The 20,855-nt window shown below is 44.1% G+C and overlaps 1 protein-coding gene across 8 annotated transcripts in view; it reads right to left on the reverse strand.

Moving 5' to 3' along the window:
• Positions 1–2,030: 2,030 nt before the first annotated feature.
• LOC130295730 (phospholipid-transporting ATPase ID-like) overlaps positions 2,031–20,855 on the reverse strand; it is a 196,135-nt gene continuing 177,310 nt past the window's right edge. For all 8 annotated transcript variants that reach the window (XM_056546808.1, XM_056546803.1, XM_056546799.1 and 5 more), the window contains 10 exons: positions 18,598–18,709; positions 18,022–18,127; positions 16,162–16,315; positions 10,805–10,988; positions 8,474–8,697; positions 7,866–7,949; positions 7,532–7,777; positions 5,445–5,583; positions 5,142–5,272; positions 2,031–3,283 (listed from right to left, as the gene is read on the reverse strand). In XM_056546808.1, coding sequence (XP_056402783.1) covers positions 3,071–3,283; positions 5,142–5,272; positions 5,445–5,583; positions 7,532–7,777; positions 7,866–7,949; positions 8,474–8,697; positions 10,805–10,988; positions 16,162–16,315; positions 18,022–18,127; positions 18,598–18,709 — 1,593 coding nt within the window. In that variant the 3' untranslated portion in view covers positions 2,031–3,070. The remainder of the gene's footprint in view (positions 3,284–5,141; positions 5,273–5,444; positions 5,584–7,531; positions 7,778–7,865; positions 7,950–8,473; positions 8,698–10,804; positions 10,989–16,161; positions 16,316–18,021; positions 18,128–18,597; positions 18,710–20,855) is intronic.

Consider the following 20,855-nt stretch of genomic DNA (forward strand, 5'->3'; position numbering starts at 1 on the left):
AACACTTTAAATGGGTACTCCGGTGGAAAACTTTTTTTTTTTTTTTTTTAAATAAACTGGTGCCAGAAAGTTAAATAGATTTGTATATTACTTCTATTAAAAAAATCTTAATCCTTCCAGTACTTATTAGCTGCTGAATACTACATAGGAAATTATTTTCTTTTTGGAACACAGAGCTCTCTGCTGACATCACAAGCACAGTGCTCTCTACTGACATCTCTGTCCATTTTAGGAACTGTCCATGTTTGCTATGGGGATTTTCTACTACTCTGGACAGTTCTTAAAATGGAGAGAGATGTCAGCAGAGAGCTCTGTGTTCCAAAAAGAAAATAATTTCCTCCGTAGTATTCAGCGGCTAATAAGTACTGGAAGGATTAATTTTTTTAATAGAAGTAATTTACAAATCTGTATAACTTTCTGGCACCAGTTGATAAAAAAAAAAAAAAGTTTTCCACCGGAGTACCCCTTTAAAGACCACTGCTTCTGGAGAATCCAGGTGACCCAGTCCTCAAGGTCCACCAACAACAGTCCTGGATTAACGGAGTAATCTAAAAAACAAAGAACATTGGTGGGCCTTGCGGATTGGGTTGGAGACCACTGCTTCTGGAGATTCCAGGTGATTTTTCAGTCCCTGCTGGACTGGACTGAACTGCACTGATATAACACGGAGAACCCAGGTAGGTATATTAGCACCGACAAGGATAGCCTTGCAACGTATGTAACCATGGAAACAGTCAGAACTGTCAGCAGCTTGTTCCCATGGTTACAAGAACTGTGAGAGAAGTCAGGAACGCAGGATCTGTAGTTATGCATGGCAGTCATAAGAGACTTTCAACTCAGTCCTTAAAGGGGTACTCCGCTGCTAGACATCTTATCCCCTATCCAAAGGATGGGGGATAAGATGTCTGATCGCGGGGGTCCTGCCGGGTTCCTGCGGCAGTGGCAGTGGTTGTGACGTCATGGTCACGCCCCCTGGTGACGTCATGGCCACACATCCCTCCATTCATGCCTATGGGAGGCGGCGTGTCTATCGACACGCCCCCTCCCATAGACATGAATGGAGGGGGCGTGGCATGACATCACGAGGGGCTTGGTCGTGACGTCACGATCATGGCCTCCGGCTCTGAGCATTCTGAACAAAATGTTCAGAAGGCTGGAGCACTGGAGAACCCCTTTAAGGCCACAACAATTTAGGATTTGAATGTTTCCCGGTTCTATTTCAATGGAGGAACTGGAAAAAAAACTGAATGTTGGTGGACCTGGAGGACCCCTGGGGGCTCGTCTGAGATAATCCTTGCGTAGAAGGAACATATCCTCCATTGTAGGTAAAGGTCCCAACAACTTTGTAAGGGTAGAGCTGCCCTTAAAGGGGCACTCCACTGGCCAGCATTTGGAACACGCCCCTTCATGACGTCACGCCACTCCCCCTTAATGCAAGTCTATGGGATGGGGCATGGTGGCCCCCTCCCATAGAGTTGCATTGAGGGGTGTGGCCTAAATGTTCCCAACGCTGGCCAGTGGAGTACTGAAGTGGTATAAAAGGGGAAAGGCTGTGAAAACCTGACTGACAGCCGTTGGCTGCCCGGGCATGCTGGGAGTTGTAGTGTTGCAACAGGTGGGGCCAGCCTGGTTGGGATACACTGAGCTATGTCATAGTCTCCTGTGCGTTATTAAAGGGGTTATCCAGGAAAAAAAATTTTTTTTTTTCTATATATTAACTGGCTCAAAAAGTTAAACAGATTTGTAAATTACTTTTATTAAAAAATCTTAATCCTTTCATTACTTATGAGCTGCTGAAGTTGAGTTGTTCTTTTCTGTTTTAAGAGCTCTCTGATGACACCTGTCTCGGGAACTGTCCAGAGTAGAAGCAAATCCCCATAGCAAACCTCTTCTACTCTGTGCAGTTCCTGAGACAAGCAGAGATGTCAGCAGAGAGCACTGTTGCCAGACAGAAAAGAACAACTCAACTTCAGCAGCTGATAATTATTGGAAGGATTAAGATTTTTTAATAGAAGTAATTTACAAATCTGTTTAACTTTCTGGAGCCAGTAGATATAAAAAAAAGTTTTTTTTCCTGGAATACCCCTTTAATGTATCCTGTAAATTTTGTCATACAATTTGTCGCAAATCTACACCAGCCCAGACCCGGCTCACAAAACTGGTAAAAAGTTGCACATTTTGGCGCGATGGGTAAAAAAAGTCACAGGCGAGGAACCAAAGTGTACTGAAGTGTCATTTCCAAAAAAACGTGTCTTAGCACCATATTTACCACATTCCGTGCAACCAATAAATTTGAAAAATCGTTCACCTTAATTCTCCCCCCAGTGAGTAAACTCCATTGACAACAGAAGGGATAAGCCCTTTTATGACTTTTGCGCTGTTCCCGCTCACTACGTTTCCTGCTAATTTGTATAATTCAGTACAAAAACAAGAGGCTTAAATTACAATAGCGCGGGAAAGGGGGGGGGGGAATCTGTATTAACATCTGAAACTCCATCGCTATGGATACCAGGGTTTGTAAATAAAACGGGAGCGTCGGAGGCGGAATTTAATCCTAATCCTGCCAGGAATTTCCAAATCCTTATCAAGATACTAAGAAGAAAAAAAATGTTATGAAAATTACGGTCCAATAAAGGTGGCGGACATTTTTTTTAATTCTAAAATTAAGGCAAATAAAACGGTTTTCTGTAAAAAAAAAAAAAAAAAGATTAAGGCTACGAGGAAGCAGAGTGCAACGGTGAATGTTCTGAAGTGTACAAAAATACGGTTTGGTGTCCTTTGGCAACGCGCAGATTTGGCACCGACACTTGTTAAATGTCGCATTTAAATAATTCAGATGTTTGGTAAACAGCTGGTGTCTCTTTAAAATCCCAGATTCAAGATGGCCGCCGCATGACGTAAACATGGAGGCCACTTGCATATATATATATATATATGGCTTTTTATCCAGTCTTTTTCGCCCACGTGTTGCTCAGTGATGGGTAAAGTCAGACACCAGACCTCATCTTTAGTGTCGTCCTGTCTGGGGGCGAGATGGCGTTCACAGCCACGGATTGGCGCTGCTCTGCTCTCAGTTATTCCGGCTCCTCTCATTGGGGGAGAACTTTCCTGTTTGGTGAAAAGGTATCTTGGAGCGGAAGGTTTTGCCTGAAGTGATGAGGTCTCCATAACCTTGTGTGTGGGAGAAAGCGTAGCCTGAGCGGCGGGAGCTGGTGCGGCGTATCCGGGCTTTGCGAGGTGGCGGCATTGGGCGCTTTTTTGCCTCTCTGATCTTTGCTTGAATCTGGAAAAAAATTAAAGCATTGTTATAAATGTACTGAAACAAAACATCTATCTATCTATCTATTTCATATCTATCTATCATAGAAACATAGAAAAAACTTTCTAATGTACTTTGTTTAAAAAAAAAAAAATGAAGTTTTCTATTTTCTATTTTATTTGTGTTAAAAAAAAAAGCTGCCACTAGGTGTCTCCCTACTTGTCTACAGCACATTTTCTCTCCATCTCTTGCACAGACTTTGGACTCCTGCTGGTCTGGCAGAAGTCCAAAATCAGGAAATGCAGTCTGGAGTGCTGAGGGGGATGTGTGCAGCCTTAGCCAATCATAGCTCATCTCACACTGAACTGCTCTGGGCTGTGTGTAGCAGAGTGAGGGAGGAAGTTCTCCCCTGTATGGCTTCAGATGATGTCACACCTGCTGGGGAACGCCCCCTTCCCAGTCTGTGAATCTGACCGAGATTGAGCAGAAAATTCTGAGCAATATCAAGGTAGAAAACTAAAAAAAAATAATAAAAATAAATAAAAATAAAGGCAGGGGGTGGTTTATCATGATGTGGACAGTGAACTGGGAGGATTATAACATTTAACAAGATCATGAGAGGTACTCTTTAATGTCAGCCAATGAGGTTACATCTTAAGTGATGATGTCATATGGCTGGTATACACTGTATATGCCCAATAGTTGGGTATTTCTGACCATGGTGCCCTGAGACCCCAAGGAATTTTATATACTTTACTATGATAAGGGCTATTTTGGGGGAGATTTATCCAAACCTGTGTAGACCCGTGTAGAGTGGTGAAGTTACCCAAACCAACCAATCAGATTAATTCTTTCATTTTTAAAAGATTTTGATAAATCTCCCCCCTTTATTTATTGTTGCAGTCACTGATTAAAACGCAAATAACAAACGTGTCTGATAAACCATTCTAGAGTCAGAAAGCACAGCCAACCTGAGGGTGTGCTTAGACTCCTAGTCCTACCATTATATGACTGACATGGGCTGCCCCTGGTTCATATAGACACAGTAGTCAACCAACTACCCATGGCAACCAATCAGATCGCTTCTTTCATTTTTAAAAAGGCCTCTGAAAAATAGAGGAAGTGATCTGATTGGTTGCTATGGGCAACTAGTCAACTTTTCCTTAGCACAGGTCTTGATGAATCTCCCCCAATAGTGTGTACTTTGTGCCATTATTTTCAATCTGTAAATTTTTTTTTAAAGGGGTGTGGCCTCTGACAAAGGGCAGACAAGGGGTCGGGGTTAAAATTGTGCCAAAAAGACCAGGCGTTAACCATGCCACCTCAGAGGTGGTGGACACTGAGTCACTGTTAAAAATCTGGCGCAATCTTAGACTATTGGGGTTAAAAGGGGTATTCCGGGCAAAAACATTGTCTGATGTCTGATCGCGGGGGGGCCGCTGCTGATACCCCGCGCAATCTCTCTGCAGCGCCTGCATGCGGGGACTGCGTCTATGAGGGGACTGTGTCTCTAGTTTCGGAAAACCTCCGGGTTTCCAGGACTGGGGATGTGACGTCACACCACGCCCCCTCCATTCATGTCTATGGGAGGGGGCGTGACGGCCGTCACGCCCCCTCCCATAGACATGAATGGAGGGGGCGTGGCGTGACGTCACGTCCCCAGTCCCGGAGGTTTCCGAAACTGGAGATTCAGCACCCGCATTCTATGCAGGGAGATCGCGGGGGTCTCAGCAGCGGGCCCCCTGCGATCAGACATCTTATCCCCTATCCTTTGGATAGGGGATAAAATGTTTTCCCCCGGAATACCCCTTTAAGTTAGACTCAGCAAGTTTTTGACTATGCCCCCCAAAGAGCTATACAACTGATGGCAGCTGCTTCTTACCCGGTCATTGAACGTAGGTTTGAGCTGTGACCGCAGGAACCTGTAGGCCACCACCGGTAGGAGGCAGAGCACCAACACCAGGAAGATGGCGAGCCAGATACTGGGCTGATTCAGGGAGTTTCGAGCCGTCCCTGGAGGAGAAGGAAACATGGCAGATATATCTATGTATAATACAACACTGCTGGAATTGCTGCCCTTGGATATGACACATAATTCATTTGTAAAAAATAAGGAAAAGATTTATATAAATGTTTCCAAAAAAAAAAAAGATGGATAAGTAAGAGAAGTGCACAAATAACTCACCGATGAAGGGGAAGGAGCCTGTGAAGATCAGGTACATGCCGTCACTGTACATGGTAAAACTGATGGCAAAGAACACGGCAAGACTGCCCCAGATGAAGAACTGGTTGACTGCCGTCCAGTACGCTGTGTCCAGGGCAATCTAGGGGGATAAGATTATGGCATGAAAATGGCACACTGACACTTGGGGTACAGAACAATGATACTTGGGGTACAGGATAATGACACTTTGGGTACAGGATAATGACACTTGGGGTACAGAACAATGACACTTGGGGTACAGGATAATGACACTTGGGGTACAGGATAATGACACTGACACTTGGGGTACAGAACAATGATACTTGGGGTACAGGATAATGACACTTTGGGTACAGGATAATGACACTTGGGGTACAGAACAATGACACTTGGGGTACAGGATAATGACACTTGGGGTACAGGATAATGACACTGACACTTGGGGTACAGGATAATGACACTGACACTTGGGGTACAGGATAATGACACTGACACTTGGGGTACAGAACAATAACATTGACACTTGGGGTACAGAACAATGACACTGACACTTGGTACAGAATAATGACACTTGGGGTACAGGATAATGACACTGACACTTGGGGTACAGGATAATGACACTGACACTTGGGGTACAGAACAATAACACTGACACTTGGGGTACAGAACAATGACACTGACACTTGGTACAGAATAATGACACTTGGGGTACAGGATAATGACACTGACACTTGGGGTACAGGATAATGACACGGACACTTGGGGTACAGAACAATGACACTGACACTTGGGGTACAGAACAATGACATTTGGGATACAGGACAATGACACTGACATTTGGGGTACAGGATAATAACACTGACACTTAGGGTACAGGAAAATGACACTGACACTTGGGGTACAGGATAATGAAACTTGGGGTACAGAATAATGACACTTGGGGTACAGGATAATGACACTGACACTTGGGGTACAGGATAATGACACTTACACTTGGGGTACAGGATAATGACACTTGGGTTACAGGATAATGACACTTGGGTTACAGGATAATGACACTTGGGGTACAGGATAATAACACTGACACTTAGGGTACAGGATAATGACACTTGGGTTACAGGATAATGACACTGACACTTGGGGTACAGGATAATAACACTGACACTTGGGGTACGGGATAATGACACTGACACTTGGGGTATGGGATAATGACACTGACACTTGGGGTACAGGATAATGACACTGACACTTGGGGTACAGGGTAATGACACTGACACTTGGGGTACAGGATAATGACACTTGGGTTACAGGATAATGACACTGACACTTGGGGTACAGGATAATAACACTGACACTTGGGGTACGGGATAATGACACTGACACTTGGGGTATGGGATAATGACACTGACACTTGGGGTACAGGATAATGACACTGACACTTGGGGTACAGGATAATGACACTGACACTTGGGGTACAGGACAATGACAATGACACTTGGGGTACAGAACAATAACACTGACACTTGGGGTACAGGATAATGACACTGACACTTGGGGTACAGGATAATGACACATGGGGTACAGGATAATGACACTGACACTTGGGGTACAGAATAATGACACTTGGGGTACAGGATAATGACTCTGACACTTGGGGTACAGGATAATGACACTGAAACTTGGGGTACAGAATAATGACACTTGGGGTACAGGATAATGACACTTGGGGTACAGGATAATGACACTGACACTTGGGGTACAGGATAATGACACTGACACTTTGGGTACGGGATAATGACACTGACACTTGGGGTACAGCATAATGACACTGACACTTGGGGTACAGGGTAATGACACTTGGTGTACAGGATAATGACACTTGGGGTACAGGATAATGACACTTGGGGGTACAGGATAATGACACTGACACTTGGGGTACAGAATAATGACACTGACACTTGGTGTACAGGATAATGACACTTGGGGTACAGGGTAATGACACTTGGGGTACAGGATAATGATACATTAACCCTTGCAGTGACAGGACACCGGTATGGCTGGGTACTTACCTGTGCAGACACCACAAGCAGCAGACATGTCTGAGCCATCAAAGCGAAGGACTGGTAGTCAGATATGGCTTTCCCGTCGTCTCTCACGGTGTCGTACAGGGCTCCGTACGGCACAAAGAACAGAACGAGGGAGCTGTAGACTCCATGGATCACACACTTCATAAACTCCTTTTTATTAAAGTAGCGGTTCTCCTGGCCGGGCTCATACAGCTGCGGATACTCCATGCTCCAGCGGTCGTCCACATCCTGGAGACATAATACTGCATTATACACCAGTCATTCAGATACCATTCAGGGGTCTGAGAAAGCCCAAAAAACTCTATGAGAACAATACCTGATCGAACAGGCTCATCCCCAGCACCGGCAGTGAGGTGTACACTAGATTGTACATAGTGATGAACCATTGGTCATATACGGTCTGTAAAAAGATGAGTAACACAACTAAGCTGCAATGCAGTCAAATGGACACAAGATGGCAGCACTAACCCACTGCGGGCACAGCATTAGCTGGTGCCAGAAAGTTATACAGATTTGTCAATTACTTCTATTTAAAACTCTTAATCCTTCTAGAACTTATCAGCTGCTGCATGCTCCACAGGAAGTTGTGTAGTTCTTTCCAGTCTGACCACAGTGCTCTCTCCTGCCACCTCTGTCCGTGTCAGGAACTGTTCTGAGCAAAAGAGGTGCACTGTAGGGATTTGCTCATTCTCCCGACAGTTTCTGACATGGACTGAGGGCATCAGAGAGCACTGTGGTCAGACTGTAAAGAACTAATCAACTTCCTCTGGAGCAAACAGCATCTGATAAGTACTGGAAGGATTAAGATTTTTAAATGATATAAATTACATCATTTACAATTCTGTATAACTTTTTGGCACCAGCTAAAAGCCCTTTAAAAGCTGACAAAAGCTGATAAATGACTGTAGGTCTCCGTGGTCTCACCTGAGCAGAAAAGCCGCAGAAGAATCCGTACCAGAAATGAACCAACGTAAAGGTAAAATTCTTGTAGAAAAAGTATCTCAAGAACTGACACATACGGATATAGGACCAGCGGCCGTGAACCAGGAGGAGGCGCTGCAGATATCGAAACTGGGCAAAGGAGAAGTCGCTGGACAGCACAGCCTGCATCCCCTCCTGTCCGCTGATCCCCACCCCGATGTGGGCCGCTGGGGAAAGGAGAAGGAAGTCTGTGGTTAATATATATATATCCATTCAAGTGCATCAGTCTACATGGGGGAAGACATAATCCATGTGTAGCCACCATTATTTATATCAGTGGTCCCAAAACCGTGGCCCTCCAGATGTTGCAAAACTACAGCAGAACACAAAGGATTGGAGCAACAGACCACTGAAAACTAGGTACTAAAGCAACATGCCATGGGGCACCAATGAATGAAGCACAAACAATACAGTACTCCGGGGAAAGAGGCACAAAAACACTAAACATCACATACTGAGCCACAAAACCAATGGAACTGGACACAAAATAACTAGTATACAAGTCTATACCAGGACATTGTACGGGCAAGTGCACACTGAGAAGTATCTGCCTAGAGAAACTCCAGAAAATCTATCTATCTATCTATCTTTCTCATATCTATCTCATATCTATCTATCTATCTCATATCTATCTCATATCTATCTATCTATCTCATATCTATCTATCTCATCTATCTATCTCATATCTATCTATCTATCTCATATCTATCTATCTCATATCTATCTATCTATCTCATATCTATCTATCTCATATCTAACTATCTCATATCTATCTATCTCATCTATCTATCTATCTCATATCTATCTATCTCATATCTATCTATCTCATATCTATCTATCTCATCTATCCATCTATCTCATATCTATCTATCTCATCTATCTATCTATCTCATATCTATCTCATATCTATCTATCTATCTATCTCATATCTATCTATCTATCTCATATCTAACTATCTCATATCTATCTATCTCATATCTATCTATCTCATCTATCTATCTCATATCTATCTATCTATCTCATATCTATCTATCTCATATCTATCTATCTCATATCTATCTATCTCATATCTAACTATCTCATATCTATCTATCTCATCTATCTATCTATCTCATATCTATCTATCTCATATCTATCTATCTCATATCTATCTATCTCATCTATCCATCTATCTCATATCTATCTCATCTATCTATCTATCTATCTCATATCTATCTCATATCTATCTATCTATCTCATATCTATCTATCTATCTATCTATCTCATATCTAACTATCTCATATCTATCTATCTCATATCTATCTATCTCATCTATCTATCTCATATCTATCTATCTCATCTATCTATCTATCTCATATCTATCTCATATCTATCTCATATCTATCTATCTCATCTATCTATCTAGCTCATATCTATCTATCTATCTATCTCAGATCTATCTATCTATCTCATATCTATCTATCTATCTATCTCATATCTATCTATCTATCTATCTCATATCTATCTATCTATCTATCTATCTATTTATCTATCTTTCATATCTATCTATCTCATATCTATCTATCTATCTATCTATCTATCTATTTATCTATCTTTCATATCTATCTATCTCTATATCTACATATCCCATATCTATTTATATCACATCTATCCAATATCCATATCTATGGGCTGTCTATGGGAGCACCAGAGATACCCGAGTACATCGCTCATTGCTCTTGAAGTCTCCCATAGAGAACGCATACAGTTCTTGCTTCACTTCATGCACAGTGATACAGGGCCTTGTTTTGGAGATCATGGGGGATCTCATCGGTTTGACCCCCCACAATTGGACACTTATCCCCTATTCTGTCCACATAGGGAAGTAACCCATTAAAGTAACCCATTAAAGTGATGCTCCCCCCACCCCTGGAAAATATTTCTGCGGACGCCCATGCCCACAGTGGAAACATTTATGTCAGTGAAAAAATATATTTTGCGTTTTATTTTATAACTTATTTTTCCTTTAGAATTGGAAATAGTCTGATGGCCGCCTGAGCATCTGATGACATCCAGGCGAGAGGATTTCCCTCCCATTGGCCGTATATAGTGCGGCCCAGCGAGCGTCACCACAACATACAATGAGCGCAGGATAATCTCCTCCAGACGTCACTTTTTTTCCACATCATTTGCAGAACAAGACGCAATAACACCAGAAATAGTCAATGATATCATAGGTCCGGGGGCAGTGACTGAACTGTTATAATGACCCCGAGCCCCTCCCCCATGACTTACTCTTGATCATACTGACGTCATTAGCACCATCACCTATGGCCAATGTCACCGCCTTCTTATACTTCTTCACCAGCTGCACCACCTGCGCCTTCTGCAGAGGAGTCACCCGACAGCAAATGACAGCCTGGCACATGCACGCCGTCCTCAGGAGCTCCACCTCCATACTCTCCTCTAGAGCGTAAGCCTGGAAGACGAGACAGCAAAGTGTCAGATGAACCATCAAGGTGATCTTAAACTTTATATATATATATATATATATATATATATATATATATATGATATTTAAAGGAAATCTGTCATTAGTGTAACCTGCTCTAACAGACCAGTGGTGCAGGTGACACTGATGACAACAATACTTACCCGGTCCCATTCCGAGCTGTGGTTCTCCGGCAATCCTCTTGGGTATCTTCAACTCCGGGCCCGACTTGAAGAATGTGCGGAGCTTAGTGACATCACCGCTGCTGTTCTCTGCTGGGTCTGGCTGCTAGAGGTGGCATCACTAAGCTCCGCCCATGCTTCAAGGCGGGCCCGGAGCTGAAGATACCCAAGAGAATTGCCGGAGAACCACAGCACGGAACGGGACCAGGTAAGTATGGTTGTCAACAGTGTCACCTGCACTACCTGTCTGTACCGACAGGTTAGTGCAGGTGACACTGAGGACAGATTTCCCTTAAAGGGGTACTCCGCTGCAAGACATCTTATTCCCTAGCCAAAGGATAGGGGGTAAGATGACTGATCATGGGGTTCCCACTGCTGGCAACCCCCCCACGACCTCCCACAGCACCCGGAGCTCTAAACAATCTCCGGGTTCCTGCGGCACTGGTCGTGACGTCACGGCCACGCCCCCTCCATTCATGTCTATGGGAGGGGGCGTGTCGACAGACACGCCCCCTCCCATTGACATGAATGGAGGGGGCGTGGCCGTGATGTCACGATCACAGCCTTCGGCTCCAAGCGTTCTGAACAAAGAGCACCGGAGTACCCCTTTAAGAGCTTTGCTAAGACTTATAATGCTTTACATCATGTCCTATATATACTCCAGTCTCATCCAGAGCTGCATTCGTAATTCTGCAGGTTTCAAGTCTTCAGCTAATACATTGCATGTGGGGAGTGTTGTGTCTAACATTAAAAAGTGTTTTATTTTATTTATTTATTTATTTTCAAATCAACTGGCTCCAAAAAATTATACAGATTTGTAAATTACTTCTATGTAAAAAAAAATCATAATCCTTCCAGTACTTCCAGAAGTTGTGTGGTTCTTTCCAGTCTGACCACGGTGCTCTCTGCTGACACTTCTGTCTGTGTCAGGAACTGTCCAGAGCAGGGACAAATCCCCATAGCAAACTGCAGTTTCTGACATAGACAGAAGTGGCAGCAGAGAGCACTGTGCTCAGACTGGAAAGAACTATATAACTTTCTCTGGAGCATACAGCAGCTGATGAGTACTGGAAGGATTAAGATTTTTACACTGAAGTCATTTACAAATCTGTAGAACTTTCTGGCACCGGGTGATTTGGAAACATTTCTTTCCGCCTCTGGAGTACCTCTTTAATAATTTCCAAATGTTCCCACTGTTCTGATGCATTTCCCATTACTCAATTACTTTGCCAATTTCTATGTTCTGCTGCAAAGCATTGTATGAGATTTTTTGTCTAATAAAGTGTTTCCCAACCTGGGTGCCTCCGGCTGTTGCAAAACTACAACTCCTAGCATGCCCTGACAGCCAAAGGCACTTCTATACAGGCATTGAACCGCCAATTGGTATTGAGCGGAGAGGCATAGCGATTTGTGGCCATGACTAAGAACCATATGGTTCGAAACGCGTCAGCTTTTCTGCTATGCTTTTAAATCACCCCTTTTTTTGGAAGTCATTATTTTAATTATGATTAATAAACTTTTGGGATTTTTAATTATATTTTTTTGGGGAGCTGGATTCTGCACGTTTCTATTTAAGGACATGCTCACACCAAGTATGCGGCTTTGGAGGTGACTGGAGTATAAGGGTGCGCTCACACGTCCGTCTGTCCCTGTTTTTTTTATTCCCGTTTCGGTTACATTCTTGCAGGCTGTAATGTTTTTTTTTTTGACGGCAGAAAAAACGGCACATGCAGTATTTTTTCTTCCATCAAAAAAACGGAGGAAAAAACGGACACAGTCAATTTAACATTGAAGTCTATGGAAATGGATGCATACGGATGCATCCGTTTTTTTTATCCGTTTTTTACTTCTGAGCACGCTCAGAACAAGAAAAAACATTATTTTTTTTTTGCTTAATTAACTGAACAATAACAAATACAAACAGATAACATCCGGTTTTATTCCGGTCCGGTTTTATTTTTGACGGGAGAAGAACGGGGCGGGTCTAGACGGCCGTGTGAACGCAGCCTAAGATATTATTTGCCTTGAGATCAGGACAAGATAAGTAAAGAATTGACAAAGTTACTCAACATTCTATCTGAATGTAAACTGTGAGATCATCCTCAGAAGTGGAGATATAGCGTCACGTAAATATTTTCTCAGGCTGTAAACTAGGTTTCCATTTCCTTTCCTTCTTTATACAATCAGTATATTAGTCACAGCGACCCTCATTTGTCAGCCCATTACATTCAGATATAATCTTGCTACCCATAATCCCTCCAGATTCTTACGATCGCAAAAAACTGGTTATGGACCCTGCTGAGTTGTTAAAGGGGTTCTCCGGTGGATTTTTTTTTTTTTTTTTTTTTTCAAATCAAATTTACTTCTATAATAAAATCTTAATACTTCCAGTACTTATCAGCTGCTGTATGCTCCAGAGGAAGTTGTGTAGTTCTTTCCAGTCTGACCACAGTGCTCTCTGCTGCCAACTCTGTCCGTGTCAGGAACTGTCCTGAGCAGGAGAGGTTTGCTATGGGGATTAGTTTCTACTCCGGACAGTTCCTGACACGGACAGAGGTGTCAGCAGAGAGCACTTTGGTCAGGCTGAAAACAACAACTCCACTTCCTCTGTAGTATACAGCAGCTGATAAGTACTGGAAGGGTTAAGATTTTTTTAATAGAAGTATTTTACAAATCTGTTTAACTTTCTGGAGCCAGTTAAAATGAAGAAAAAAATTCTACTCAAGTACCCCTTTAAGACTTCAATTTTTGATTTTCTGAGTTTGCGTTTAGTACAACAGTGCCATCTACTGTGGTAAACTGGGGGAAAGGAGCACCATCTAGTGCATTGTAGTACAGCCCCGCCATCTAGTGGATTGTAGAACAGCCCCGCCATCTAGTGGATTGTAGAACAGCGCCGCCATCTAGTGGATTGTAGAACAGCCCCGCCATCTAGTGGATTGTAGAACAGCCCCGCCATCTAGTGGACTGTAGAACAGCCCCGCCATCTAGTGGATTGTAGAACAGCCCCGCCATCTAGTGGATTGTAGAACAGCCCCGCCATCTAGTGGATTGTAGAACAGCCCCGCCATCTAGTGGATTGTAGAACAGCCCCGCCATCTAGTGGATTGTAGAACAGCCCCGCCATCTAGTGGATCGTAGAACAGCCCCGCCATCTAGTGGATTGTAGAACAGCCCCGCCATCTAGTGGATTGTAGAACAGCCCCGCCATCTAGTGGATTCTAGAACAGCCCCGCCATCTAGTGGATCGTAGAACAGCCCCGCCATCTAGTGGATCGTAGAACAGCCCCGCCATCTAGTGGATCGTAGAACAGCCCCGCCATCTAGTGGATTGTAGAACAGCCCCGCCATCTAGTGGATCGTAGAACAGCCCCGCCATCTAGTGGATTGTAGAACAGCCCCGCCATCTAGTGGATTGTAGAACAGCCCCGCCATCTAGTGGATTGTAGAACAGCTCCGCCATCTAGTGGATTGTAGAACAGCCCCGCCATCTAGTGGATTGTAGAACAGCCCCGCCATCTAGTGGATTGTAGAACAGCCCCGCCATCTAGTGGATTGTAGAACAGCCCCGCCATCTAGTGGACTGTAGAACAGCCCCGCCATCTAGTGGACTGTAGAACAGCCCCGCCATCTAGTGGATTGTAGAACAGCCCCGCCATCTAGTGGATTGTAGAACAGCCCCGCCATCTAGTGGATTGTAGAACAGCCCCGCCATCTAGTGGATTGTAGAACAGCTCCGCCATCTAGTGGATTGTAGAACAGCCCCGCCATCTAGTGGATTGTAGAACAGCCCCGCCATCTAGTGGATTGTAGAACAGCCCCGCCATCTAGTGGATTGTAGAACAGCCCCGCCATCTAGTGGACTGTAGAACAGCCCCGCCATCTAGTGGACTGTAGAACAGCCCCGCCATCTAGTGGATTGTAGAACAGCCCCGCCATCTAGTGGATTGTAGAACAGCCCCGCCATCTAGTGGATTGTAGAACAGCCCCGCCATCTAGTGGATTGTAGAACAGCCCCGCCATCTAGTGGATTGTAGAACAGCCCCGCCATCTAGTGGATTGTAGAACAGCCCCGCCATCTAGTGGATTGTAGAACAGCCCCGCCATCTAGTGGATTGTAGAACAGCCCCGCCATCTAGTGGATTGTAGAACAGCCCCGCCATCTAGTGGATTGTAGAACAGCCCCACCATCTAGTGGATTGTAGAACAGCCCCGCCATCTAGTGGATTGTAGAACAGCCCCGCCATCTAGTGGATTGTAGAACAGCCCCGCCATCTAGTGGATTGTAGAACAGCCCCATCATCTAGTGGATTGTAGAACAGCCCCACCATCTAGTGGATTGTAGTACAGCCCCGCCATCTACTGGATTGTAGAACAGCCCCGCCATCTAGTGGACTGTAGAACAGCCCCACCATCTAGTGGATTGTAGAACAGCCCCGCAATCTAGTGGATTGTAGAACAGCCCCGCCATCTAGTGGATTGTAGAACAGCCCCGCCATCTAGTGGATTGTAGAACAGCCCCGCCATCTAGTGGGTTGTAGAACAGCCCCACCATCTAGTGGACTGTAGAACAGCCCCGCCATCTAGTGGACTGTAGAACAGCTCTGCCATCTAGTGGACTGTAGAACAGCCCCACCATCTAGTGGACTGTAGAACAAAGCCCGCCATCTAGTGGACTGTAGAACAGCCCCGCCATCTAGTGGACTGTAGAACAGCCACACCATCTAGTGGATTGTAGAACAAAGCCCGCCATCTAGTGGATTGTAGAACAGCCCCGCCATCTAGTGGATTGTAGTACAGCCCTGCCATCTACTGGATTGTAGAACAGCCCCGCCATCTAGTGCATTGTAGAACAGCCCCGCCATCTAGTGGACTGTAGAACAGCCCCGCCATCTAGTGCATTGTAGAACAACAGTGCCATCTAGTGGATTTTTTTTATCACACAACTTAAAAACCATCTCAATGTGTCCCTCACACACCAGACTGTGGCCATTGATGATGATGCCGTACGTGTCGTCTCCTTTCAGCTCATCGTCCGGAATCACATGTGACGCCTTAGAACATTTATTTATCTTCACCGTCACATCATAATTGTCCATGAATGAATCAGGGTTCATCTTCCTCCGCGCCACCCTGTGCATAAAAAATATAATTTCTGGTCACGTGATTAGATTGTAAAAGATTAGGGTACATTTACACTACAGAAAGTCCACCCAATTCCGTACACAGCTGTACTTAATCTTTCCAGTACTTATCAGCTGATGTTTGCTCCAGAGGAAGTTGTGTAGTTCTTTCCAGTCTAAGCACGGTGCTCTCTGCTGACTCCTCTGTCCATGTCAGGAACTGTCCAGAGCAGGAGAGGTTCACTATGGGGATTTGCTCCTGCTTCAGAAAGTTCCTGACATGGACAGAGGTGGCAGCGGAGAGCACTGTGGTCAGACTGGAAAGAACTACACAACTTCCTCTGGAGCATACAGCAGCTGATTAATATTTCTAAATAGTAATTTACAAATCTGTATAAATTTCTGGAACCTTTTGCGTTCACTTCTAGGCAGTGGAAGAGAGAGGTGGTGTCTGTTAACTACAAAAGAAAGTATACTAAGCGATTGTTGAGCTAGTGATTGTGTGTCTGTATACAAGAGTGTGAAGTATACAAGTGAGTGTAAGTATACAAGTGAGTGTAAGTATACATGTGAGTGTAAGTATAAAAGTGAGAAGGACTTAAAATTAAGGGACTTTAAATTCAGGGAGTTTAATTGAAATATTTGATTGTTTGGTTTTTTTTGCTGTAAATTGTTGCAATCCTCAAATCTAGTATGGCCTCCATGTTGGAAAACGCAGTCCAGTGTGCATCTTGCGCGATGTATGCAATCCTTGAACAGCAGTTTGAGGGTGCATATTGTTGTGCGAGATGTGTGCGAGTTGTTCATTTGGAAGCCCAGATCCTGGATCTAGAGGAGCAACTGGCAACACTGAGATGCATTGACAACTTGGAGAGGAGTCTCCTGCTCACTGAGCAAGTACTCTCTGGGGTAGAGGTGGGGAAGGATTGTGGGATGGAGGTGCAGGACAGTCAGGCAGGTAGCTGGGTTACAGTTAGAAAACGGGGTAGAGGGAAAAGTGTCAGGGAGGCTAGTCCTGATCTGGCACACCCCAACAAGTTTTCCCGGTTGGCAGATGAGGGGGATGCCATTTCAGAGCTAGCAGTACTGCAGCAGGACTCTGCCTCTGACCGCCAGGGGGGTGTCTCCTCCAGTAAGGAGGGAGGAAGGAGTGCAGGGCAGGCCAGACAGGTACTGGTAGTGGAGGACTCAATTATTAGGAGGACAGACAGGGCGATCTTTCACAAAGACCGGGATCGCTGAACAGTGTGTTGTCTTCCTGGCGCTCGAGTTCAGCAAATCGCGGATCAGGTTGACAGGTTGCTGGGTGGGACTGGAGAGGTTGAACATGATGGACTCTGGTCCTTTTTCCACCTTGTGAACTATGTAACTATGTAACCAGTTGATTTGAAAACATTTTTTTCCTACAGAGTACCCCTTTAAATTGTGCAGGATTAGAAAAACATGGTTACTTTTTTCCACAAAAAAAAAAAAAAAAACAGCACCACAGCTGTCCACATAGGGGGTGCAGAGGTACCAGTCGCACAGGGGCCCTGGTGCCTAGGGGGGCCCCAAAGCGCATCTGCCCCATAAGAGATTAGTATTACAATTGGAATATGGGCCCTGTTGCAGATTTAGCATCGGGGCCCAGAAGTTACTCTGCAATACCGGGCATAACCTGTGGACAGGTGTGGCACTGTTTTTGGAAGAGAGCTGCAAACAGTACTGGGATGTTACCTTAGCTCTTCCTCCACCTCCGCAGGGCTGGTGCCTTTAATGATAAAAATCTCCTTCATCTCATCTTGCAGCATGTTACAGGAGTACCCGATGTTTTCAGCCGTTTCTATGGAAAGAAAGAATAAGAAGAGATAAGGTTACTACGAAGGCAGACGCAATCCTCTTAAGTGACTCTTGCAGTCAAAGTTCAAGTTTACATGAAGGCAAACGACTGCTGCGCTTCGTGGACTTCACACTTTTGACAATAGAGAACATAGAGCTGTGTTTTCCAACCAGGGTGCCTCCAGCTGTTGCAAAACTACAACTCCGAGTATGCTCAGACAGCCTTTGGTTTACATTACTAATTACTTACAGCAGTGTTTCCCAACCAGGGTGCCGCCAGCTGTTGCAAAACTACAACTCCTAGCATGCCCGGACAGCCTTTGGCTGTCCGGGCATGCTGGGAGTTGTGGTTTTGCAACAGCTGGAGGTACCCTGGTGGGGAAACACTTACATAGATATAAGCAGGCCCTATTGCAAATATGGCGCAGTTTTGGCGATGGTCATCATCACAAACTCCTATCATCTCACCCATACCTTGCTTATCCCCGGTGAGCACCCATATTTTAATGTTGGCCTTGGTGAGAGTCTCAATGGTCTGGGGGACACCATCTTGTAGTTTATCTTCTATGGCAGATGCTCCGATTAACTAAAATAAAGAGAAATGTATTTTTTCTATGTATTGTGTAAGTGACTTACGTTTGATGGCTGATAAAGCTATTTTTCAATAAAATTAAAAAAAAAAGAGAAATTTTTAGTAAAGCTTTGTTGGGATGTACTCATAGGGTTAAAAAATTGGGTTGAATTGAATTCTTAAATTAAACTGTATGCAGGAAAAAAAATTAATTGCATGGCTCCGTTATATCTAAAATAAAAGTAATGAATGAATTAATTAATTAATTAAAATAAATAAAGACAACAAATGAATAAATAAATAAATGAAATAAATATAAAATCAATTTTGCAAAAAGAGATCTTCTACCCTCGTGCCTCTACAGCTCCTATGCGGATCTCTGTTTATCCATGGTTAAAGACTGTTAATATACACTCACTAGCCACTATTTGCTAGTCTTGGACCCCTTTATACTTTCCACAAGGTGGGGGACACAATCCTCAAAAATTTCGGTCCATATGGACATGATGACATCACACAGTTCCTCCATATGGACATGAGGACATCACACAGTTCCTCCATATGGACATGAGGACATCACACAGTTCCTCCATATGGACATGATGACATCACACAGTTCCTCCATATGGACATGATGACATCACACAGTTCCTCCATATGGACATGATGACATCACACAGTTCCTCCATTTGGACACGATGACATCACACAGTTCCTCCATATAGACATGATGACATCACACAGTTCCTCCATATGGACATGATGACATCACACAGTTCCTCCATATGGACATGATGACATCACACAGTTCCTCCATATGGACATGATGACATTACACACTTCCTCTATATGGACATGATGACATCACACAGTTCTTCCATATGGACATGATGACATCACACAGTTCCTCCATATGGACATGATGACATCACACAGTTCCTCCATTTGGACACGATGACATCACACAGTTCCTCCATATAGACATGATGACATCACACAGTTCCTCCATATGGACATGATGACATCACACAGTTCCTCCATATGGACATGATGACATCACACAGTTCCTCCATATGGACATGATGACATCACACAGTTCCTCCATATGGACATGATGACATTACACACTTCCTCTATATGGACATGATGACATCACACAGTTCTTCCATATGGACATGATGACATCACACAGTTCCTCCATATGGACATGATGACATCACACAGTTCCTCCATTTGGACACGATGACATCACACAGTTCCTCCATATAGACATGATGACATTACACAGTTCCTCCATATGGACATGATGACATCACACAGTTCCTCCATATGGACATGATGACATCACACAGTTCCTCCATATGGACATGATGACATCACACAGTTCCTCCATATGGACATGATGACATCACACAGTTCCTCCATATGGACATGATGACATCACACAGTTCCTCCATATGTACATGATGACATTACACAGTTCCTTCATATGGACATGATGACATTACACAGTTCCTCCATATGGACATGATGACATCACACAGTTCCTCCATATGGACATGATGACATCACACAGTTCCTCCATATAGACATGATGACATCACTCAGTTCCTTCATATAGACATGATGACATCACACAGTTCCTCCATATGTACATGATGACATCACTCAGTTCCTTCATATAGACATGATGACATCACACAGTTCCTCCATATGGACATGATGACATCACACAGTTCCTCCATATAGACATGATGACATCACACAGTTCCTCCATATGGACACGATGACATCACACAGTTCCTCCATATGTACATGATGACATCACACAGTTCCTTCATATAGACATGATGACATCACACAGTTCCTCCATTCTCTGTAAACCCTAGAGGGTTGTGTGTGAAAATCCCAGTAGATCAGCAGTTTCTGAAATACTCAGAGGGGCCCGTCTGGCCCCAACAACCATGCCACGTTCATAGTCACTTAAATTCCCTTTCTTCCCTATTCTGAAGCACGGTTTGAACTTTGGCAAGTTGTGTTGACCACATCTACATACCTAAGTTGTCGCCATGTGATTGGCTGATTAGCTATTTGTGTTAACAAGCAATTGGCCAATGAATCTAGGTTGCTCTATTCCCTCTGCTCCCCCTTTCTACTGTCT

Source organism: Hyla sarda, chromosome 1 (assembly GCF_029499605.1).
Source record: "Hyla sarda isolate aHylSar1 chromosome 1, aHylSar1.hap1, whole genome shotgun sequence".
NCBI lineage: Eukaryota > Metazoa > Chordata > Amphibia > Anura > Hylidae > Hyla > Hyla sarda.